Here is a 25819-nt window from a genome sequence, read left to right as displayed (position 1 = left end):
ATGATGTTTCCCTCCCCTCCCTCCAGCATGAATTCTTCTACCTCTTATTGTTTATATTGTGGTAGAGATTGTAGGCTCTCCTACAAAGACAACACTAAGTGAAATAATTTCTCCGGGGTAGACCAGAATTTAAATATGACTAATATAATTAACAGTCGCTGTAGGGTTTGGGCTGGAAAATTATTTCAGTTGCCTTTTCGGCATCACTCCCTACCAGGCTGCTTGTATCACTTTTAGAAATGCTAACAGGGATGTATGCTTTTTAAAGCTAGGAACTTCAACTACAAAAAAAAGACCAAACTAAAAGCAATTCTCCTTCCCCACAGCTATCTTCGAGGAGGAAGCTCAGCTATTGCTTGCAAACAGCTGAGGACTTGCAGTAAAAAACTTCTGCAAGTCCGGACTATTTCAGCTACGTAAAATTATAAGAGTATAAAGCCAGTGTAAGTGATAATAAACTTGGGCTCCGCAAGAAGGGAGGAAGCTGCACATCACACAGGCGGGAGTGCTAACTGCGCATATTTCAGATTTAAAACCAAGGAAGGACCAGAAATGTTGTACGCCCTATACCTTGGGATAAAGCCTGCAGTGTTCACTGATGCAAAATTCACGCCGATCGCAGTAGAGTTTTACCAGAGGAAACACTCCGGCTGGCAAAGCCCGAGTCGGGCTCCCGGGGGTGACGGCTGTGCATTTAACCCTGCTCTGCAGTCAGCAGTGCCACGCAGGCTCGCTGCGGCTGAGGATCGAGCCTCACGCATGTCAAACACCGGGCGCTCAAATTCTTGTCACGCTCCTTCCCCCCCACCCCCATTAATTGCTCTCCACATCCATAAGGAGGGAGAAAAAGGAAAAACAAAAAGAAAAAAAACTCTATGAGCTTGCAGCTGCCAAGCACTCATGCTAAATGCGGGCCAAATAACGAAACTTTAATTATAAGCTGCAGCTCTCTACTCACAACAAAATGTTCAGTGCTGACATCAGAGCCACTCTCAGCTGCTCCGGCACTTGTGAGAAGTAACAATTAAAGCTATATTCCACTCAGGACCACAAATTGGTTGAAATCTCTGTACAGTAGGTCTACATCTCTGCAGTCATTTCGCAGAGGTCTGTTAACACTAAGACGGCTGTGCACGCTCAGGAGAAAAAAACCACAGGTTTCTCTCTGACCTCAGGCTGCGATTTGCCTGAATTGCAGCACATGCCGATTTTTCTATTTCAGAAAGAAAACGACTAGAAATTGCAGCCTGCCATGCTGCTGTTCACTCTGATGGGAGCTGCGGGGAAGGGAAGCACTGGTTGAGTCGGGAAGGCATAAAAGCAATGCAAGTGAGGTCTTCTGTGCAGTCCATACGGCCTAGCTGTTAACCAGCAACATGCATAAACTCTCCTTACTGGCAGCCCAAGTTTCAACATCCTGTTTAAACCCGTGAGCTCTGGGGGCACTGCAACACTACCTTTTTCTCCCTCCCTTCGCTCCTCTAAAGGGAGCATCGGTGCCTAGTGAAATTTCTCAGCAAGGCTGTGAAGGACAAATACCCATTCTTTAGTTTCTAGTAAAGCTGCGTAACTCCTATGTTGCATCACAGCTAGGCTACTTCACCCAGGTGCAGGCCAAATCCTTGAACCACGGACAAAAGAGCTCTTGGCACGGGCCAGTTATTCCCATCGACAAAAGAAACACAAGAAACAAGACAGAGAGGACAGAGCACGACAGACCCTCGGTCAGTGCTGAAGTGGTGACGGCTGGAAGTCAAACCCAGGCAAAAAAACCCTAAATGTGAACTAAGGCATTTTTCCAGATACAACAGTAGCTGACCTAGAGAAAATGAAAAAGCAGGGAGACCTCGCTCAGTGCTTTTCTGGAAGATATAGTCTAGACAAACAATACCATTGATCTTAATAATTACCCCTGCAGTCCATGTTTCCCCTTAAAAATACCTAGTCATATCTCTACCGGAGTGGAAACCCCCAGCCAGGTCCTTACTGCCATGAAAGTCCAAATGTGGACCTCAAAATGCTGCAGTTAACTGAAGCTGGCCCAAGCAGGTAAAAGAAGGGCATCAAACGTGCTCCTGGGGGGAGATCTCCCCTGCAGAAAGCTGTCCCGGCTGCCTTATTTTGGCTCGCCCCGCTGTGTCCATCTCAATGCCAACTTGAAAAGGGATCGAAGACTTTAGGTGATCTTAGAGGACTTGGCTTTGCAGTCTGAGGAAGGCTGGAAACACAATGCGGACTGCTAAAACTGTGTTCGCTTGGGACGCCAGTTAAGTTAAACAACTTTTTCGTTTGAAGGAAGACAGTTCAGCGTCCATAACAATAAATGTCCGTATCAAAAACTAACAAATTATCTCCCCGCCATAAAGGGCCATAAAGGGCAGGCACTTTGTGGGTTGCCAGCCAGAAATAACTTGCCAGTCCTAAAAGTAAAACTGGCTGAAAGGAAGCAAGCAGACGAGATTCTCAGTTTGTCACTTGAACATTTAACCCCCATGCAGCCACAGAGCTCGGTGAAGCCTTTCTGTGCATCAGACACAAAATTCCTGCCAGCAAGATGACCATGATTCCACATGAAGCACATGAAATACATTTTTTTGAAGAAGGAGCACCCGTGAATACTATTATCAAATAAAGACCAGGGTGGGGGGCAGAAGAGAACCTGCAAGGACTGTATCTTTACATACATCGGTAATTTCTTAACTAGTATCTTCATGGCCTGTTCCAGGCTAAGAGAGAACAAGAATCATTTTTTGGATCATTTGTTTTCTGAGCGTTTCAAATCTCATCCTATTTGTATATAGATAAAAATATTAAGTCATCACTTTGAAGAAAGAGTTAGCTTTCCCCCAATTACTTACCATTACTTTGAAAGTAAAATTCAGATAGGTATGTGCTAACACACTTACGGCTGTACTACATCTTGCAACATTTCGGCCAAAAAAGTACGCTGAATTCTAAAGACTTGGTGCAAAAAAAGGCTACAGGCCCCTTACCACACAAAATACTGAGTTAGAGCACAGATAAAGGCACAGTCCTTAGTCGGTACTGAACAGTTATGAGCATTGCATATGGTGAAAAGTACGTAGGCTTTGCCAGTAATTGCTGTAATTAAAGGAAGGACTGTTCCATGATGAAATAAATATTTGGGAAACAAGGACTCTATTAGACACTAAAGTTCTGTTCTGATGAATGAAGGATAAGCATCAAAACACAATGCAATTTCATGACTTTAGAAAAACTCTAATGGGTGTCCTCCCATTTTGTAAGAGATGCCAATTAGAGGAAGTAAAAATTTTCCTCTGAACGAGAGAGAATGAACCATTGTTCATACAAGCCTTTCATCTAAAACATTTATGAAATAGAACACTAATAAAAGCATTTACTTTTGTAATACCTCCATGAGTTTGTTTTTACATGTCCCAGTAAGTTGCTGTCATTTAGAACAAAGCATTCCAAACAGCTGTTATTAGTAGATTAAAAAAAAAAGAAACTTCTTAAAATAGGGCCAAACGCAGTCTCAACATTCTCAGTATTGTTACCAAAATTAATCTATGCTACACCTAGGTTTGCATATCACTTACCATATACGAAGGGAATATTAAAACCCGCTTATGTTTGCCACACGGCCATTGGGGATCATCTAGAAGATTTGGGTCATATTCAACGTAGTCTCCCAGGTCGCTACCTATAAAACAATTGTATAGATAAGAAAGCAATCAACTGCACCAAGAACTCTCTAGACTTGATATACATGGCAAACAAGTTCACAGACAATGCACAAAACGATCTTCATGCATTATTTTTGAAACAGTCTAAAGGTTTTGAATATCCCAACTCTAACTCTTTCAATAATAATATAATTTGCAAAGGTACAGAGAACCTACAGCTTATGAAAGATATAGAGCGCCTACAGCTTATGAATTATCTGGTAACTATGAACTTGCTGCTTAGAGAACCGCAAAACTGTACACCTAGAAAACTGCAAAATTATACATAGCTGCATAATCAAGCCTCAGGCTATAAGTCTGACAAATTAATGTGATTCCATGTACCTGGCCATGTTCAGATGAGAGGAAAGTGAGTGGGAAAGTATTTCTGAATTTTAATCCCAGCAACAAGTTTTCATCTGTTTATGCAAATATTTTCACTTATTGCAATTAACGTGCCAAAACATCCTAACCACACAGTGCTTCGGCTAATGTTTTGTGCCAGTTCTGTAAACACAGCTCTTCCCACTCCAGTAAAGGTCACAAGCATGATTTACACGTTCAGCCTATGACTGCTATGTTGCCACTGTATATTTTCCATAGCAAACCAAGGTAACGATGGGCCGCACGTCGGAGGAACAAACAACGCCAGTGACAGAAGGAGGCACGCTGACAGCCATCAGGGGCTGGCAACATGACAGCGCACCCATAATCTTCTTTACTTAACTTTCCATGAGGTGTAAGCCAACCTGGCTACGCAAGCACAGGACAGGAGCGGAAAAGGCACTCCAAGATTGGTATGCTGTACGACATCAGCTAGGGACTACATTCTGCTTAATTTAAGCAAGAAAGGGGCTAAAACACAGCGTAACTCCCCCGAAAATCCTTCTCAAGAATTGCCTATCACAAGGGCATGCAAGGCTATTAAAACAAGCTGCCTAATAAGCTACCTGCATCAATGCTCCCTTGGGTGCTGTTAGCTCTTGCCAAAGAAAGGCTACGATGGCTTGCATTGCGAAACTGGGAGAAGGACGAGGTGGAGTCTATCGTGTTCCTCCGCGTTCCCAGAGCGTTCGTAGGAAATAAGAACTGGGTGTAAGAAACAGTCTAAAAAGAAATTCAGAACAGACAAGACAGTTACGATCCGCCCAGCTCAGCCACAGCAGGATTCATTCGGCGCATCCCAGTTTGAAGCAAGGGAGGTCAAATCCGTGAAGGATTTCCCAGAGTTGATAGCTAGGCACAGATGAACATCAGTCACCTACGTTGTTTCAGTGTAGTCAGCTCACCCATGCACAAAAGCTTTCGCAAATGCATTAATATCTTAAACAAAACAAAACAGCACACACACACACACACACACACACACACAAACTCTAATATACTGGATTTACAAAATCCTGCTCAAAGAGCAGATTTTAAAATATACCAGTGTGGTCATTTTTTTCATTGGGCCTTCTCTGTAACAGATTTCAGCTGCTTCTTTATTGGCAACAGCACTCTCCTATATAATGCCACTCGGCACAGATCAGTGAAAGGCAAATCAGTCAAATGGAACTGAAGCGTTTTCTCTGGTATTTTTCTCCTTTAGGTCTTTGTCTGGCAGAGTCTTTTTGGTGTCATATGCGAGGCACTAGCCTACAGCAATGGTTGCTGGAGATCATCTGCTGCCTACCAATATGGACTATGAGTGAATGAATAACTTGTGACAAAAATATTTTTAAAGGATGCACCAATTTTCTACTTGCGCACTTGGACAAAAGCAGACTATGCCTTGCTTCTCATAGGTTTATTTTCCAAAAATACCATCATGCTGAAGAAAATAATGAGTCTCAGACCCTAGACTGATTTATGAGGAGGTCAGAACAGGTATCAAATAAAAGATGTGAGCTTTAACTTATATATATGAGTTGGCAGATTATCCTCAAGAAGTTACAGCCTGTGGTCTGGCCTGTCACTTGGTTAGGTGAGCATGCAATGCGTAGCAGCATTGACCTGGGGCCTTAAAACAACTAAATGACAGGAGACTGCATGAACAAACTGTAAAAAATGAATCAGGGTTTCAGCCATAAAGTTTTCATTTACGAATAAAATCATCTCTTTTCTATATATTTGCTTCAAATGAGTCACTTTCCCTGAAGACTCGTAATTACTTTTCCTATCCAAATGAATACACTTACAGATTTTGAAACACTCATCAGGTTTGTACTAGTGCGTTCCTGCTCTTTTGGAGAAATTCATTGTTAAGTAAAATTTATTTTATTAAATACAATTGAAAGGAAACAAAATTACAGCTTATAACTATTACCAGGAATTATTTTCCAGCTTCTATCAATATGCTCTGCAGTGCTGTGCTAGAGCCAGGGGAATGCTGTGTGATTCAGTAATACTTTACAGACTCAGATGCTGTCAGAGGCAGATTTCTTCAAGGAAACAGAGTGGTTTGCACTGACAGCTTGGACAGTCCTCGTGCATTTCTGCAAATTTTATTTACAGTTTTTACGTACTGTGCTTTAACTATTGTGCTGTACTACACATCATTGAAATTTATTTTCATATTTGTATCTGTCATTAGTTACATCATGTTTTTTCCTTATTACATAAAATGTGCAGATGAGGAACCGAAGCATTCCCACCTTCCCATCTGCTCCCAGCTCCACACCTTCAAGACCAATTATTTCTTTCAGACACACTCCTGCAGAATGGCATTGACGTCCACTGTCCAACTTCACATCCCTGGAGAACAAAACCCAGAGGTCAGTACCCCTTTCTTATGAGAAGCAGAAACACCGCCTAATACACACCCCTTAATTACCTTCCACCACACAAAGCTGAAAAAAGGTTAACAGCAATAATCCAAACTTATCAATGCAAAGCACAGACCAGACAACTTTTCCTACGGGTAGCGCTGTGCTGTTTAAAAACACATCACAGCTGTAAGTCATATAAAAATCCCATTTTCCTCCAGTTGACAGCCCATCTTCAACTCATGGTGCAAAAATAGGTTCCTAATAATTGGGTGCATCTGACAGAATTTAGAAGTAGGAGAGGGATGGGAATCATAAACTTCAGGTGAGACCTAGCTTAAACACTTTAAATCTCTCTATCGAATAGACCTACCCTTCTAGAGTAAATATCTAGATTTCCCTACACTGTCAGTACAGAGAAATAGCTGCCTTGGAAAGCTGCCGGTGGGAACTTCTGCTCGTCTAAGCAGAGAAGGGTGTTTAGAGCTGAGTGAAGAAGCTCTCCTCCTTGAGGCCATCAAGAGGAATCCAGCTTTCCTCCCATCACCTCTGGACGGAAACTCGGGTATTTATTTTTGGAGGACTGATCCATTTAGCATTTTACACTTGAAGTTAAATGACATGTCTAAGAGAATAAGGCTGTAGGCCATGCTTTAGCCTCACAATCAAGATGACAGTGAAGATAAAAAAAGACTGCAAGTGAATTTGTGCTCCACAAACGATGACTCTGTACAGCTGTGGAAAATTCATCTTGTGATACTTTGGTATCCACTTAGGTCCAAGGGTGTGCTTAAACCCTGTGTCTGCAATTTACATTAAGCATATACTTAATCACCTCCAGTTGAATAAGGTTTTGTGTAGCCTCATCCCAGTATCATTTCTAGGTGTGTGTGATCCAACTGATTTCAATGGCAACAGAAACTTCAATTTGCTCAGATTTACTGATGTTAACAATGTGCTTAAGGGCTTCACTGGATCACGGCCTGCAAGTTTTTAGCTGAAGTCCACTGTAGTCGTGCGAGAGATGCTGACGCTAAACCCCACACAGAGAAGTCCTGCAGACTCTTCCTTTGATTGCTGGACTGGGCTGTTTCATATTTTCTCTTTGCGTATCCTATTTCCCTTTCCTCAGTTTGCAACTTGTCATTCCCTTTCTTTCCTTGAAAAATGCAAATAAAGGGTGTTGCCAAGAAATCACATATTTTGCTTCTGAAATGGATCCAGCCCATCTATCTGCTGGAAAACGTTTTCCTGTGACAAAGGAAAACACTGTATCAAGCATTTAATCCAGACAAAGCCCTCTTAATTTCTTGACTGGGATTCACTTAGCACAGTGTCACACTATCGTTCTGTTTCCTGATACCATATGACTGAGAGGCCGGAAAAATAATTATATGAAAACAACCATCTATGAGAAGCATCAGGTTAGCCTCTCCATTCCTGTGCAGAACATGCTTAAAGAAACTCCTCTCAAACACAAAAATGCTAAATAATCATCATTTCGGAAGGTCTTAACTAAGAAACAAAACATACAACTTGAAAAAGCCCCTTAACGCAAAAAGCAAAACAAAAATCTGAATTATCTGAAATAATATCAGAATAGTTTAGTATCCTTTCCCTCAAAATCCTACAGGCACAGAGTAAGAAATAATGCCATCATGCCTGTGAAAACAAGTCACGAAGAAGACTCTCCTGTGGAGTTAATAGACAAGGAGAGAGAACTTTGTTTAATACATCAAAGGCAAAACTGGCGCCCTGTAAGGAGTCAGCACAGCAGCTCTTCAGAAAAGAGTGGCTCTGGGGACTTAAAAGAAACCAGCTCTTTGGGAGTCGAGATGAGGGTCAGCTGGCAAGTGCAAGCCTGCACTGGAAGGTGTCCTCAACATTAGCTAAGATCGATGAAGAAGAGTGCCTCCAATTTTTCTGTCTTTCTGACGTTTCTAAAAGATGTGTCTACCTCCAGGGCCCCAAAACACCCTGAAACAGTGTTTTGGGGGGCTGCTTAGTCTTCCCCTCCTTTGCACACGACCTGTATTTGTAGGTAGTACATGACTGCTTGGGTTGTAAAACGGAGTAATCAAGTATTACTGTTTTGGAAAGACACTTGTTGTCCTCAAAACAGAGAATTTAACTCACTTTCTTGAGGAAAACCAGTACAAAAGAGTGTGCTGTTTCTGTGTGTAAGCGAGAAAGATCATGCTAGTTTATACAGATCCTCCTCTCACCAGTAAAAGATCTTGGCAAACATATAACATGCAATTCCTAAGCTACTTTACTCCATTCTTTTGTGTGTTGCCTATTACTAAGCCCAACAGCAAGTCACGTTTTTGCTGGGCAAACCTTGATTTTTTCCCTCTGCTTATTACAGGCAAAGAAGTTCATGAATTTTGCCTCAGCAAAGCTGTTTTTGGATAACTGCTGACCGAGCTGGCTAAAAATAATAATAATAAAAATAAACCCTTTTGGGAATGTAAACTAAGTCAGGTTATAGCTGCTTGTGTGGGGAACTGTCATTAACTGCAAACTAAAAACCAGTGTCCTCGGGTGCTCGGGCAGCTCCTCCACCTGGGAGAGCAAGCCCAGGGCAAGCCCAGGGCACGCATGCTGCGGGAACCCCAAAACAGCTGCTTCCTCGTGAAACTTCTGAGACCACAAAAGGCTCCTTAGAGCAACCAAGCAAGCGTGGGGATATGCCTCCACTTTGCTATCTACAAAATGGGTAAGTTGTGCCCAGGAAACAGTCGGGATGGTTGTTGGGGTACAACCGGCGCAGAAAGGGCTGGCTACCCCAGAGCGGAAAACCACCGCCGCCAAGTTCTTCAAGCCTCAACCCCTACGTGGCGCCACGGTCAATGGGCCCAATGGAGCAGGGAACATATGGAGGACAGGCACTTCAAAAAAAGTCAAACTCTATGTCAAAGTTATTCAGATTACCTATAGCACCGAGCAGCCACGTAAACCAATATGCAGTAGTAAAAGGTGTTTAAAGATACAGAATAGAGAAGATAGTCCTTGCCAAAGAGGCCTTTAAGCAAAGAGAACTTCTTTCCTCATTTTTGATTTTCCTAGGTTTTATTTTTCAAAAGCACTTTTTTTAAAACTAAATTTTCAAGGGATTTGAGCAGATGCCAAAAAGTTAAGATTAAAAAAAAAAGTTGAGATAAATCATGGGAACTTAATTTTGCAACCTTCATTGTATTTGAGCAGGGAAAGCTTAAGGAAATGACAAGATCAGGATGACATTTCCTTAGGAGACAAAAAAACAGAACGCATTTTCCTACAAAGTTTGGGGAGTCACCTTGATTTACATGCATGTCAAACTCTAAATATTCTATTCGCACATCTCATTTCCAAAAAGCGTGTTGCTTATAAACCACACCCAAAACTAAGCATATCATTTTGGTTATCTGAGACTGAAGAAAACAAAACAGAAGAAAGTTTCTCCCCCAACACATTTCAGAGTTTTTCTGGAACAGTACTGCATAACTTGTGAATGCAAATTCTTTGTTGAACGGTGACATTTTTTCCTGAATTTCACCTTACGGAGTATTGAATAAACAAGAATAAAAACAGGAAATCTCACCCTGTGCGTTTTATTAGCCAAGCATGGATTAACAGAATATAAATTGGATAGTATTAGCTTTGGAAGTGTAAGATTTCTTTAATGAATCAAACGTATGCTTTGACGCGATCCATACAGCCCCATGCAAGATTCCTGCTGGGCACTTGCTCTTTAAACGACAGCAACAGTTGAACACTTTAACCTGTTAATAATTTAGGAGTCAATTAAATATTAAATGGCTTTCTAGATACATAAAAAACCCTTCGACTTATGGCAAAAGCAATCTGATAATTGTTATTTAGAGATGTAATCTTTTGTGTCTATATTTTATGCTTAGTGATTCCTAACTATTAAGATTTACTCCAAAAGCAAAAGCAGTTCATGAGACATCAAGAGAAAATTCTGTCCTTACTCTGTAACTAATTTCTGCTCGCTGTCTCTGTTTACAGGGACAAGGAAAATGACAGCTTTGGAAAGGATATGCTGCCAGCCAGTCTAACAGCGTTTCTCCCACTGACAAGGCTGATTAAGGCTGCCTGCTTTAATTCATCTTTGTTTTCAGATCCTAATTGCCATTAGGACTGCTAGAACAACAACTCTATCTGCAATTTACAGGGAAAGGAGGTGGAGCAACTGGCGGAAAGGTGCCTCTAATGCGCCAGTATCCTTTTTTTCTCTCTATTCAGGTGTCAGCATGTCAGCTCTTGTCTTGATGCTTTGCCCAACGTGGAGAAAAAGCTCAGCGTTTAACCCTATTACCGTTTTGAGATTCATGAACCTCACCAAAAAATGAGCAATGGTGGCTTTATAAAATTCACACATGATATTATTTAGTTTGAAACGTCCTGTTCTGTGGGAACAATCCAGATTTATCTATCTTTCTTTAAAGCAAGTACGCACTTGTTTCTGGTTTTTGTTCTGGTTGGCAGAGAGGAAGGTGCTGGGTAGAAGCAAGGAATGCGGGCAATGGTAAAGAAAGGCAAGGACATTTCAGACTCCTTGTTAAATGCTAAAAATAGATAGTTATTCTTCCCAAAGTCTATGGAATGATAAATGCTCAGGAAATGTGCCTGACATCGATGACTTAATCAAAACTGCCTCGCATAGAAAAATCTATTGGGGAAGAAGAATAGCAAGGAACTTGGTAACAAGTCTGACGGACGTTTCCCGTTGTCTACATTCACTGCAATGCCTGTTAGCTGACCTGCCAAACTAACTGACCGTGTGTGGGACAAACTCCCTTAATCGTTTCTATATGCCTCACTTTGCACAACCCTGAAGATGAGCGAAGACTGCTTCTGAATGTAGACATGACAGCCGATGCCAGTGCCTGGCCTACTGATTCACCAGTCATTGTGACTACATGTTATTTGGGATGACAGTTTTGAAAATGTCTTCTTCTCGGCATCACTGCAATGGACAAAGCTCATTTCAATGATGATTTAGCTCTCAAAACTGGAAGAAACTGGTTTGCAGTATTTCAGAGAAGAACACAAAGTCTTTTTATCTAACTGCTTAAGGCTTTACTTCAGATGAACAATCAATTTCCTGTACTTCGATCCAGTCCATTACTTGGATTATTTCCTTCAACTAACGGCAATTTTAGTCAGACAAATTCCTGTATGCATGTCAGAGAGCAATACTCAGCAGCTACACTTACTGCAGGCAAGTTTCTAACTTCTTAATGAATTCAGTGCCATGAAGAACAAAACATGAGGTCAGCTGGCCAGTTTTATAAGGACATGCACTATTTGACGCTCTGGATTTTTCTATCCTTTCGCACCTCACCTCCAGGCCCAGTGACACTCATCCACTTCTGCTCCAATGACAGACAGCTGAATCTAAAACTAGCCACGTTCCAGTGTCAAATCCGTATGACACCGTCAGCTCTGCTCCTTCCTCTGGTCTTTTAGATTAATCCCCTAGGCAGAACTTTACAGAAACTTGGAAGCTCTTAACAGTTTCATATAACATCAAAAAATAATATAAAATTGTAATAGTTACAATTTCAATCGGTGAATGAAAAGAAATGCTTAATATTTGCTATTATCAAAAACAAACCTAAAAAAAACCCTTTTCAAAAACATGTCTTTAATTGAGAACCCTAATAATGTCTGCCAAAAAAACACAACACATCTGTAAAACCAACCAACTCTGTTACCTTTTTTCCTGGGGGAAAAGACAACGTGATAACCTTTCTCTCCTTTTTAACACTGCTAACAATGGCAGACGTACGTTGTCATCTCCTTTTTTGAAAACTTTTAGGCGCCTTAAAATACTAATGAAAACTAGATTATTCTCGGTTTTATATGTGCATATGCAGGACCTCTGTGCAGGCTACTGTGTCCTGTGGGACACATGGGGCTACTTAGGCAGTGACTGCAGTTAAGCTTGCCAGCGTTGCACTGTTTTCTTGGAAGTTCAAGAAGTAGTGCCTAAAACTACTGAATTCCCACTCCAAGTGCATACAGGCAGCGGGGAATAGGCCAGAGCCTCTTACAACATATTACTGTGGAAATAGAGCTCTGCTTTATTAGGTTACATTTGAAAATGGCTAATATCCCCTATGCCTGTCTGATCGCCAACTCCTGTTTCAAAGCGCTTAAATCCAATTCACCTCAAGCCATCTGAAGTCAATCTCCAATTAAATAATTCCTTTAAATCCTGTTTTACCCATCCAAAAATGGCTGGGCTTGAGTGGGCTGCCACTAAACGAATCCCTTTTGAGGGCCTAGTGAAGGTCGGCATATACGCGGTACGCGCACGTGGTGAGCAGGCGTGTGGTGGGGTAGCTCCTTGCCAGAGACCTGGGGCATTTCCCTCTGCCCTGGTTCCAAGGCTCAGCTCCATTCACTGACAGCTTCCCCCACAGCAACCTGCCCTTCGGCAAAGGAGGTGCGCGCCAGAGCGACTCAGGAGAGACGCAAGGTGCACCTCTGATAACAGTTAAGTACCTCCCTTTTTTGGCCAATCTGCAGAACTAGACAGGAATTAATTCTCATCTGCTGCTAGGAAGAACAAAGCGGATGCTGAACCAGAAATCCAGTTCCAATACCCGTTACAAAGCAGCTCTTTTAGCCCTCGGAGGACTATATTTAAATAATAAAGAGGAATTCAAAAGAATAGTATTAGCATAACATTATGTATGAAGCTTATGATTTGTAAGTATTATTAAAGAACACCGCAGCGTCAACACGCATACATAGCGTAGTATCAGTGAACGATGCGAAAGGAGCGGAGAAACAATTTTTATAAAGCACGAGTATCTCTCCACCGTGGTAAAAAAGGTGAAGTACTCATGGCTGCATTTCTTATTGCATGTGTTTCATTTGTAAACGTTACTGCAAAATCTCTGTGTTATAACAGTATGAGTGTTTTACAGATTTTATTCAGCAGAAAAATCCAAATCATAAATACCCTGTAGACACTAAGAACACTTCTAGTACATTAAAAAAAGAGTTAACAAGTGCCCAACTGATTCTGCAGAACCACCAGCCCATGACAGTCCTTGAGTTACCTGAGCACTAAACTCTGCATCACACAATGACTTTATATTTCATGTAAACCAAACCAAAGCCATAGATCCCAAGCAGTCTGCCAATACAATTATGGGTAGCTGGATCCTGTAGGTGCTACAGGTGACCTTGCAGTATCATCTTCCTTACATCGTTTTTCACCTGGACACCTCTGCTCTTAGAGCCACTCTGCTGGTCTAGATGGGGGGAGGGGGGGGGGAAGTAAGCTCTGGTCCTGTCCATTACCCTACTCTTGGCCACAGAGACAGGTGAAGCTGCGCCTGCCATCATGTACAGCATGTACAACCAGGTGGGCCTTCTGAAGCAGCAGGTGACAAAAACTATCATTCATCACCAGCAACTTCAGCGCTGCTCTGGTGTACGTTTCCCTTCAAAATCCTTCTATGTGCCACACTGGTGAGCCTGTAGCTGCCTGACTGCAAGTAGCAAGAGAGTGAGATATGGGAAAGATATGCCAAGAGACAGCTCAGATTTCATCCTCTCGGACTTCACCGGCTCTCCTCTCTGCAAGCCCCAGATACACGGTTGCATGTGTACAACCATGTAATAACACAGTTTGGGGAGGGTTCCTGCTATTATGGCTTGAACTCAGCACAGAAGCTGGGTAGGAAAGGGTCACAGTCTTGTGTGTGGGTCTTTAACGTGGTTAGTGAGTGAGTGATGATGCCCCAAACCCCTGGCCAAGCACACAGAGCCTCGCTGCCCTTGCAGAAACCACGTTTTAGAAATGGATCTGTTAGCACGCTTTAGCTGCCAGCACTGATACAGTAGAGCTCTTCTGTGCTGTCTACAATGTAATGGGGACGGGCAGCCACCCCAAACACAGCTGTGCTTGGAGATTTCCTCTCTCGCCGCAAGTCTGCGAGTCTGAGCAGAGGTGGAGAAGCAGCAGCAGCTCTGCTGTGCGCTCCTGTCATACCGAGTATTTCTCCGCTGCATGCACGAACAGCCCCCCCTCCTCTGTTTTATCATGGATATGGACAAGGTTCCCCGGACAATTTGTTTCTTTTCCTAAAATGTTCAGCAATGTTTACAGAATGTAAACTAGTCAGGACATCTTCCCCAGGGACAGCTCAATCAGAAACCCAAAGATTCACAGAAAACAAAGTTAAAGGATGCTGTCATTACAGAACTTCAGAAGGGTACCAGCGTCTCTGGCCCCTCCTGCTGCACATCCAAAATGTGCAACAAAATAAGCAGATGCTGTGCAGCCTGAACAGTGTGACTACAGTTTTTGCTATACTGCCTCAACTGCTCTTTGCACCAGCTGTTCCTGGAAGAAGATGCCATTTAACCGTTCCTCTCTTCCTCTGATGCTCTAGAAGAAAGACAGAGGGCATTTTTAAAATTCTGGCTTTTTAACAAAGGGAACTGGGCTGGGCTGTTGCGTGCTGGCACTTTCTGCCTTCTCCTCCCATGCCCTTCCTGTGATGCAAGCACGGTACAAGACACTACAGGTTGAAATAATATTTAGGTGTGCAGCTGGGCTCATTATTGCTGTAATTTAGAAGATACAACCAGCCATTAGCCTTTCAGAATACATTCCTTTTTCAATAAAGTGGCAATTTCCAGAGGGCAGTGACCATTAATGAATGACAATGCACCAAAGAAGAAAGAGCAAAGCTGAGAGTCTGTCAAAAATCTGCCTGATGTGTCCTCCCTGCTTAATTAAGGGAAAAATTTTACTGTAGGAGACAAGGAGAGCAAGTCAACTTTCCCATGAGATACCTCCTTCCTTTGCACGTTAGAAATAATCTCTCTTGGCTTTGAATTACTGGTGCATGAGCAGCTTGTGGCAAATAATTCTCCAGGATTAAATAAATGGCTGAAAACAGTGAGCCAAATTCATCCTTTACGTGCTGGATCACCCACGATGATTCACGGGTCTTTTTCAAACCCACCCCATTGTACCAGTTGAATATTTCCCCCAACTTTTGCAAACACAGCTGCCTCCAGACTCTGTTTTGCTGCCTTTCCCTGCAGGCACTGAGCCAACACCAACCAAAGGCAACCCACAGCTCCTTGGCGAGCGAGCAAGCTCGCGGGCAGCCAAAGCGGCCACCGGCTCCTTGGCCCCAGCAGCCCTGGGCTGCAGCAACAGTGTCCTGCCTTCCCTTGCCCTGTGCCTCTGAACCTGTCTGCAGCCAGTCGGGCCCCGAGACAACGCTTCCGAGCTGAATCAAACGTCTTTCCCTTCTGCAGTCCCACTGTGACAGCAAAAAGCTTTCCCAGGCTTTGGAAAACTGCTTCAATCCAAATAAACCTGTCTGCCAGAGGTCCACAGCCTCAGCGCTTTGAGTGACACAAGTCAGCACAGCTCCGTGAAAGGTGCTTACCCCAACTAAGAATCTGCCTGGCATTATTTCCAAAGTCACTTGTCAGCATTGAAAACACAGTTTTCAGTAAGTGAATGATCTGAGTGATTGCTAAAAGTACAATAAAGTTACATAAATACCTATAAACAACGTACAATAAAAAGGTACTATGTTTAGATTCAATCATTTCTCTATAGTAGTGAAAAAAACAGATACAGTAGCACTGTCAATGTGGGAGATCAGAAAACGAAGACTGTTTATAAAATACAAGTTATGCTGTCTAGAATACTTGCTTCGTCAAAAATCAGTGAAGTCAGAAGAAACAATAAAAACAGTGCATTTTTCAAGAACATTGCTTTGGGGGGGGGTTTCTCATATTTAATAATGAGAGATACGAGAACACAAATAAATAAACTGGGGGGCCCAAAACTGTATTTTTAACCTGGTAATGTCCCACAAGGCAAATATTCCTAAGTGCATTTATCTTTTCTCAGAGCAGATATTGAAAAGCATTACCCTCTGTCACACTGTTGTCCATGCTCAGTTCTATATGCATACCCAGAAAGACTACATAGGATTGTGTATAAATATACATACCCGACTTGGGTACAGTCTCGATATGGCAGCACTGAAAATATGCTACAGAAGGATCTTCTGCTGCTGATAAGGACTATTCTAAAATACAAAAGAAAATAAAAAAATCAAAGACTAAAATTTAAAAATCCCACCGCGATATGCAAAGCAACAGATGTTATCATTGAGGAATTTATAATCAAAACCTTCTACCATTGACAATTTCTCTCTCCTCTTTTTAGCATGCAATCTTTTTGATCTCACAGATAAGGTACTGTGCAACCGAATCTTTACAGAAATGCTGACGGCTGTGCCTTACATTACACAGCTCGTGGAGTCCCATCCCCTGTACAGGCTTTCTCAGAAGAATAGATTGAATACATTTTACTGCTAATCCAGACTGGATGTTTTTCTAAAAGTCCTAGGGGAAGAGAATCCATCAGGAGAGCCAAGCAGTTGTTCTGATAATTGACCACTATGCCTAAAACAAAACAAAAAAATCCAGCAGCACCCCAGCTGATACACCCCAACAACGAGCTGCGATACGCACCACAGCTGTGTGGCTGACACTGAGGTCTGCATCTACGGGAGTCCAACTTCCAGCTACTGGTCATGACCTTTGTCTGCTAAACCAAAGGACTCCCTTGATTTTCAACTTTCTGTTCCTGAAGTAGATTGATTCCCAGGTCAAGTTAAAGTTCACAATTATCATAAGCCTTCAGATCCTTTCACTGTTTTCCTGGTTCTTCCTTGAGTTTTCCCCAGTTTTTCCCATCATCCTTCATGGCCTATGGGCATTATCAATGGACTGAGCTATTGCACAGACGACAGATATAAACATCACGTAAGCTTTGGTCTCAACTTTAAGGTCCAGCATGTTGCCCTGACGATTCCCCAGCCTCTACATTCAGTAATCTCATCAGCCCTCTCGCCTATGATGCTGGATTGACACTCAGGCATGACTGATCGCATACCTCCTCCTCACCCCTTCTCCTCCAATGCCATGTCCTTCTCAGGCCCTGCCAGACCAGGGCTGAATCCCTCTTGTAAGCACAGCTTGCATTCATTCACTATAGGGAGGTTGCTCAACATTTGGCTACATGAAAGCATACGTTATTTGCCAGCACAGAGCTTGTATCAGAACCCAGGCTACTCTTAACAGTAAATATCTTGTGTTTCTCAACCAGTCTCCAAATCTTGGCGTCATCTGCAGAGTCACTGTCTGGCATTTAATCAATCAAGTACGTTAGAGCAGCCCAACCACTTTATATCCACATTATTACCTTTTGCCACCAAGCTCTAATGTATCATTAAACAACATCAAAACTACCTTAAGGTCAAGGCTCACTTTCCATAAGCCTGTGTAGACTGCCATTAGCTACATAATTAAAGTTTTGGGAGAAGCAGATGGGCAAGAAGCCAAGAGAAACCTGATCAAGATGTATGGCTATATAATAGCAATAAATAATTGTTTATTCATAAATATAGCCTCTTTCCTCACTAGCTTCAGCTCACTGACAGTTGTGCAATTGTACAATGTACAATGAAAAGACCCTTCTTCTACCTGAAACTGGCCTATAGGCTGTACCCCCATCATATTCCCCTAAGACATGATGATGGCACTTCTAACATGACTAGCATTAGAATTTACTTAGGCTGACACTAAAAAGCTCCACTTACGGTGCAAAGTACTAGTATCTATTGCTTGGTTGTTTTTCAGTGTTATTTAATTTCTTTGGTCTGCTCTCCAACACTGATTTTTCTGATGTTGTTTACTGCAGTAAACAGCGCATCAGTATGGGGCCAGGATTTCACCCTTATTTTTTGTCCTTTGTCCTACACTGGTCAAAGTGGGATGACAAACCCTAGCAAGCTATCTTATTTTGTGGCTGGCTGAAAATCACCATATATAGGTGTAAGTCTAGTACCTGTTACGCAGCCGTTTAAAGCACCGTTTCCTTATGGGAGCAGCTTAGTCATAATTCTTGGAAATCAAATAAAAGGTTTATGTCACCAAGAAAGTTGCTGCATGTAACTTAGCTGTTGTTGCTGCATGTAACTTAGCAGAATGATCAGTTTTCCTTCTCCTAGATCGTTCTATTATAGCGATCCTATTTGCTTCCTTAAAAGCATATTTAAAAGTAAAGTGGTATTCACCCTGTAATAAAGGAAGGTTTCTAATAATCAACAAGTATATACCATTAGAAAGTTCTCCTACAGCAGAAACAGTACCATCTCACTGTTCGTTTGAGTGCCGTAACACCCATTACCTGTGGCAAGCATCTCATAAGCTATAAGATGCTGTCATGGTGCAGTAGTAAGTCATAAAGCAGAGTGAAATCATTTTTCACATTTGGGCAAGGCAGTCAACCAGCAAGAAAACCTGGCAGAGGATTAATTTTGCGCTTGCCATTGCTTATTGCTGAATGGTTATTACTCACAACAGCTTTCTTGTTCACTGAAAGCCTTGTTTGCTGATGTATGAAACTTGGCACAGATTTTGAGGCTGACATCAGAAAGCATCTTTGAATTCGGAAAACCACAATTCCCACTAGGCATTTCCCCCCATTCCCTCTAGCTGCTTCTAGAAATACAGCTTTTCCACCAATACCCCACTGCTCCCTCAGAAAAAAACCCTCCTAATATTTAAAGAAAAACAAACTGGTGCCTTCCACATCCACAAGCAGGGGCAACACTGGGAATCTACCATGGAAAAGTCGCTGTATGAGAAGCAATAAGATCAGGGAAATAAAAAGCATCAGCTTTGATTCTTTTTCATTAAGACGCAAGCATTGCCTCTGTGTTTCCATAAACTGTGCGACCCTCGATACATAAAGACCTTCCAAACAGGGTGGCAGAGGAGTGCCCTACCTCTGCTTGTAAAGGCCTCTATGGCTAGGATGCCACAAAAATCTCCGTTAGTGGAGCTTTTGGAGGTGGGTGCAGAACAGATGTAGGAACTGGGCTGGAACAGGCGTAGGGAAGGCAGCCCAGGTGTGCGAACAAAGCTGTGAAATCAGAGCAGTGAAATCTCACAGCTCTGCAGCTCCCCCGAAAGCTCATCTCAGCGGCCACTTCTTGAGGAGACACAGCACTGACACCTCCAGGGCCCACTATAAAAAGCAGCCAAAGACAGGCAGGCTTTTTATGAGGCCAATGGCATCCTCAATCTCTTTCACTTGGTCCAAAAGGAGAAATGACCAACTTTGTGCCCCAGGAAGATGAGAAGACCAGAGCTGGTCCACGGTAATTGGTCAGAAGCTGAGCGCAGAAGCATAAAACAGCATTTTATTTAGAAGTTAAGGTTTATGAGTGGCAAATGAAAATTTTGTGGGCTGATGATAGTCTGTTGGTCCAGAAAGTCCAGAAATTTGTTTTAAGTATGCTTTCAGAAGGCAGGTAGGGTGGAAGCTGGCTGTTGTTCAAGAAAATTGAACTATTGTTTCAGAGAGAAAAACACTTTCCTGGATTGCAACTCTTCAACAAAAAGCGTCTAAGATACTGCACAGCTCTGAATCAGCTATCTCAGCAGAAGTCGTCCAAGTCGGAGAGGGTTTACATGCCCTGATTGCCATTGTGCCATGTAGACATGTTTAAAATTACTGCATAAAAAGCTTTTCATTCTCTCATTCTCACATTTCATCAAAAAGTTGTATTAACTACTATGGTTCAGCGCAATCGTTATTTTGCAAGAGGGCTCGGACAACTGAGAGTGTAAAAGCTAATCTTCCAATTTCCTTAATGAAATGTATGCTATGAAGCTGCAGATACCCGCTGAGCACAACGCTCTCAACAGAATCAGCACCTCCTGACTAAAAGAACTAATATCTGTTTTCTTTGGCTTCTGCCCTGGTTTTATTGGGTAACACCGAAAGACTTCAATCATGCAATGTAACATACACTATTTAAACCCTATACACTCTAAATATCATCACCCCTTTTCTCATATCCGATTCATTAAGTTTGACTCCCCTGCCTCCAAAGAGCTAACACATGAGCCACGTATGTCATTCGGGTGGAAGACATCATTTTGGAGTCTTCCCAAGTTTAAGCTGGGACTATTTGAAAGTGGCTGAGAGTAATTATGAACGTTGAGGACACTGCAAATATTCAACCTCTGCACGTGTGCGCGCGTGTGTGTGCCTGTCCCCACGACTCAAAGGGCAGCAAAACAGCTCAGGGGTCTGCTTGTAAGCAGTAACATTTTACACCATGCCCTTTTGCAGCCTTTGGGTTCTGTGTGGTTTTGGCCAAAGAGTATATAGCAGAACTACACGCTAATAAAAACTTGAAAAAGGAATAGCACGGGGGTGGGCGAGCACTATTGTTTTATTGCTTTTGTATCTGCTACATGGGACAATTCTAGAAATGTTCTTGTCACATTCTCACCCTCAACTGTTTGTTCAGCTGGCTCATCTTGCTATTCTGGTGGCCTTTTCTGCTCGATAGGAAACCTGCTTCACAGTCTGCGAAAAACACCACCAATAAACCTGCTGAGTAAAGGGACTAGGTTTCACTAGGTGAAACCACACAGAGGTAGCTCCACTTGATGATTTCTCTGTTAGGGTTGGCTTCATTTTGTCTCTTAATGCCCAAATTACTTTGTGCTGTTTTACAAGACTGCTTTGCTAATGCAGTCTAGGAAACCTAATCTTCTTGTTCCTTTAATACGCCATGTGCTACAAATCCGAAGAAACTGGTTTAACCAGTGCAGAAAACCATCAACAGGAAGCTAACAAGGAATCACTGATGCACTGTGGGCTGCACAGGCGGTTTCTCCCCGTGCTGAGCTATTCCTAGCCAAACTATTATTTTAACTGCGGCTGATCCCATGTTTCCGCCGGATGGCCAAAGGCTCAGCCCAGGGCATCGTCGCCCTGCGGGTGCCTCCCCCGGGCCGAGGAGTGGGCGAGCTCTCACCACTGCAGGACGAGGACAAGTCGCTTTGCAGAACCGATGGGAGAGGCAGAGCCACGAGCAAGGGCAGCTCACCACGGGGAAGCAGCACCGGGCCAGCACCCACCCTGCCTTCCGGGGGTGAATCTCATCGGCACGCACCAGTGAAACAATCACTGAAAGCATTTGCTGCTTTAAAGCCCAGCTCTCCAGTTCACCACTGCAAAATATAGTTGTGTAAATGCTTTCCAAAGTGGGTTCTTCAAGCTGAAGCACCTGAGGGGTGGCGTGCAGTAACAGACGGGTCTGAGGTCTTGGAGAGCCCCATTCAAGCCTGACCCAGCCCCGTGCTTTTGGCACGGCCACATCCAGGCTGCCTGGGCCAAGATCCCGGACGAGGGAAAGGAGCCTGGGAAGATTTTCTATCTATTGCGATACCTGTGCTCCCCTGCGCTACAGGGAACTGGGGAGGATGCAAGCAGTGAAGGTTTCAAAGCACTCAGGAACTGCTGATTTTAGGATGAATACCTAAAACAGATTCACCTGAATTGCCAGAGGCCCTTTTCATCTCGGGTGGCCATTAACTCCAGTGACTGCAGAGGTGTTCAGACTCCTTGCAAAACTAGGGTTTGTACTCCAATTACTTACCGCTAGATTTAGCTGTAACAACAAAGTGTTGACTTTACATTTTATTTTTAACTAATATCTCTGTGACTCTTTGCCGGCAGAATGAAAAGCGTTTCAAAAACAGTGTATCTTATTCTTATTATATCTGTGTTCTAGGTAAATGGATCTTTATTATGATTATGAAAATATTCTGCAAAACTGTGTGTGCTGATAAAGATAAGAAGCCAGCTGGATAATAGAAGCTTACTCACTGCTTTCTTAACAAGAAAAATATTCTGTTTTCTTATCAGACGTAATTACTGATAATATAAACCCAGATAAAATGTTGCATGTATTTGACAGATACATTTTTCCAACAGATGGAGAAAAAAAGTCTTATTTTTAGACTGTTCAGGAACCAAATATTTATTCTTTTTTATAGGTAATACTTCTGTCACGTTTATGCATATATTTTACATGCACATCTCAGAAATTAGTAGTTCTTTGTGGAATATGCATAATACTTTAGGAATAAACACTTTCTGCTGTAAGAATTTCCCACAGCATATGTATACTTGTTATGTACAAAACAGACTAAAATTGGGGGGCTGCTTTTTACAGTTTGATTCCACATCAATTTGTTGTTAAGGCAATAATCAGCCATCAGTCAGACAACAGCTAAGTCAATAGTTTTGCATGCATCTGTCTGCAACAAAAGCGACGTCTAAGAAGCTACCACCTCTCAGAGCCACATTCTGAAATATTTATGTTGATTAGCATCGTTCACTACATTTAATTGTAGATGTGAGAATACTCATGGGGAAAACTTTACTCTAGCCAAGGGACACCTGCCAGAATTCAATTCAGTCCAACAGTGTATTAGAATTTCTATCGATACGGTCTCCCATTTGGTGAAAACCGCAGGCTATGCGCACACATTGTTGCATGGGAGTGTACGTGGTTCTGCTCTACTGCAGCCGAATGTGAACAGATGCATGCAAGGGTCCACTCTCAGCGGCACGGTTTAGTCTGTTTGCTCTCCTGATGCTTAGCTTTGGAAGGACAAGAGTAAAACCATAAGGTACATGGAGAGGCCACCTGGGAAAAGATAGAGGATGGGTGTCGTCTTTATTAGCAAGGAGGAGCTAGTTTCCCTTCTGAGCTGGGTGGCACTGGAATAAAGACCCTATTTTGCTGATGGGAACACCAGGACAGACACCATGCCCTCGCGGTGCGGAAAGTCCCCCGCTGCCTGCTGCTACATAGCTCCACCGGCGCCTACGGCTGCAGTCTGGGTAGTGCGCGTCCCAGTCGGGATGTGCGCGTGGCCGCAGCTGCACCTTTCACACATCTCCCGTGTCTCTGGGGGCCCCTCTGCCTACACCTGCCCTGAAAACACCGATCCCGCTCACCACCTCCACACACCCGTTCCCACCTGCACATACACCAAGGAGCAGCTCACAGACAGGAGGACACGACCGCGCAGTCAGAATCTGTCGCTGTGCATAATTTCTCTTGAAAGACTCGGTATAATCTTAATGCCTTTCCCTGCAGCTGTTTACTCAAGTCCCTTGCCTGATAAGCCTCCTTCACTAGACAGCCCTGGCAAGTGAGTTAGCTTTACGCTTCCCCTGACACCCACTAAGAGGTGTAGAAATATCATTTGGCTGTTGCCAAACTTGTTCCAGGCAGGTTCGGCCATGTGCCCCCTCTTACGCTTACCATCTGGCACTATCCTCAAAGAAATGCAACCAGATCATGCCTAGCCTACCCTGACGACACTACTGATCTTCCTTTTACACAGCTATTTGTGTTATGGAGACAGAGACCTTAAAATCCTATTGGAGAGCCATTCCATTGATTAATAATTTACTTGAGCAAGAAGTGTGCATTACAGCCTCCATTCTCAGAGACTCTTTTAATGGCTGTTATTGACTGGGTATTTGGTAATTGGCAGTGGGTCATTTTGCTCTTTCATGGGGATACTGAAACCTTCCCTTTCTCCCCTGCCCCACAAATTGCCTTTGAAGCAGCAGCCTTTGCATGCACAGTACCTGCCGTTTCTGGTATCATGTTGCCGCATGTTCTTGATAAAATGAACCTTCTTAAAGTTCTTTGGTCTGGGTGATCCTGAGAGAGTCCGACATCTGAAAAATAAATCAGTTGGGAGGGGGGAAAAAAAAAAAAGAAAAGAAGCGCACTCAGTTCCCTGCTGTACAGCATAGTAGCCTACACAAAGGCAGGAAGGAAAGACTAGACAAATGATTCAAGTCACCCTGTTTCAGGAATCAGCAAGAACAATGAAGACAGTAAGTCTGGAAAGGTGACAGGCTCAAATGAAAAAATATTTAAAATAATAAGAGAAAGCACCACCACCCCTCCCTTCATGCAAAAAACACATTTAAAAATCTCAGGAAAATAAAACTTCCTGTAACCTGCTGTGATAGCTTAGATTTAGCTTTCAGAGGAAAAAAAGAAATAGAACCTGGTAAATCTTTATGTGATTTCCCCCCCCCCACCCCACACACACCAACACACACACTTTTGTATCTTCCTCAGCTTTTGCTAAGGGAGTTACTGAGGAAAGCTCTTACTTGTTTTAATTTTAGAAAGACTTAAAATCTCTCATTTACAAGGGTGATCCCTGCTTGCCTTTAGCTCTAAATATCAATTTTCATGATATGAAAGCATATCATGACAGCATATAAAAAAACTGAAAATAAATTACCTGGGAAAAATATATCTTCAGAACATGAATCCTTAAATTTATTTTACATCTGAACATGCTTCTTAAAATTGCAATTAGAGAAAAGAAATTGCCCCAGAAAGGAGCAACAAGACAAACACACACCCCCGTCCCACCTGGCTCTTTTTATCCAACCAAAACCATGACACGCTGTGAAAGCTTTCTCCATTCCACCTCATCACTGCTTTTTGCTCCACCACCTCCAGAGCGTGGGCACCAAGGCAGCTCCTGAGCTCAGTGGGCAGCCGGGGATTTCAGCACAGCTTTTTTGGAGAGTGGAGTTAGCAGCCAAGGCTATCTTGGCCTCCAATAGCTACCAGATCTGAGGGCAAACTGCTGCAATGTGTTGTGTTTTTGACAAATCTTTCCCCTTTTCAGACTGGAGGAGGACGTTGGGATGGGTGGAGGAGGACTGGGTTTGCTGTATTTCCCTCACTCCTATCTGGAGAGGAAAATGTTACCCTACCTCCACACTATGAAGACCCTGCTCCTGAAATCACCCCATCACTTTGCTGCCGCCTTCTCGTTAGTAAAATCCTTGCGATTCCCTCACTCTCGAGTTGCAATTACTCCTGTTTCCTTCTTCACAGGAAAATACCACCAAGAGAGTGATTCTACCAACAATTCTGTGAATTAGCAAGTAAATTTACTGCCTCACTAACCGTACTTTGTTTATATCTTCTGCCAACTACATATGTTTGAATCATTTGTGAGAACACTTCATAACATGCTGGTAAGCATTCAGCAGTAGGCTTTGTAAAAATAATCAAGTCTTGGTAATAGGCCAGTTGGTAGAGTCTCTGCTATTAAGTCTTTGCTTCCAGGTGGGGAGAGACAGCCAAACTGCGCGTGGATAAACAAGGCTATAGGCTAAATACCAACATAACCCAGCCGAATTACAGGTCTCAAGACAAAGAGACATTCAAAAATAAGCCGCTGCCTGGCTGCACAGCTGACCTGGAAGTGTACCAGGCACTGGTCAGAGGACTGATCAGTCCATTTCGGAGTTGTTAAACAGTTGCTCCATTTTCGCCCGCTCCAGAGGATGCCTAGGGACTAACTCCTGCAGTGCCCAGAGAAGCTGTTGCCTTTTGGATGTAGAAGCAAAACTGTGATGAAACTGCTGATTTA

At 42.9% G+C, this 25819-nt stretch overlaps 1 protein-coding gene across 1 annotated transcript in view; it reads right to left on the bottom strand.

The window, feature by feature from the left end:
- The window catches only part of CABLES1 (Cdk5 and Abl enzyme substrate 1), a 77914-nt gene that overhangs the window by 15935 nt on the left and 36160 nt on the right, over window positions 1–25819 (bottom strand). The window contains exons 3-7 of the mRNA XM_068932344.1: window positions 23997–24089; window positions 16465–16542; window positions 6344–6443; window positions 4658–4814; window positions 3582–3685 (exon numbers count right to left, since the gene is read on the bottom strand). Coding sequence (XP_068788445.1) covers window positions 3582–3685; window positions 4658–4814; window positions 6344–6443; window positions 16465–16542; window positions 23997–24089 — 532 coding nt within the window. The remainder of the gene's footprint in view (window positions 1–3581; window positions 3686–4657; window positions 4815–6343; window positions 6444–16464; window positions 16543–23996; window positions 24090–25819) is intronic.

Source organism: Struthio camelus, chromosome 2, assembly GCF_040807025.1.
Source record: "Struthio camelus isolate bStrCam1 chromosome 2, bStrCam1.hap1, whole genome shotgun sequence".
Classification (NCBI taxonomy): domain Eukaryota; kingdom Metazoa; phylum Chordata; class Aves; order Struthioniformes; family Struthionidae; genus Struthio; species Struthio camelus.
The sequence above is the reverse complement of the archived record's forward strand: the minus strand, read 5'-3'. Positions and strand labels throughout refer to the sequence as shown.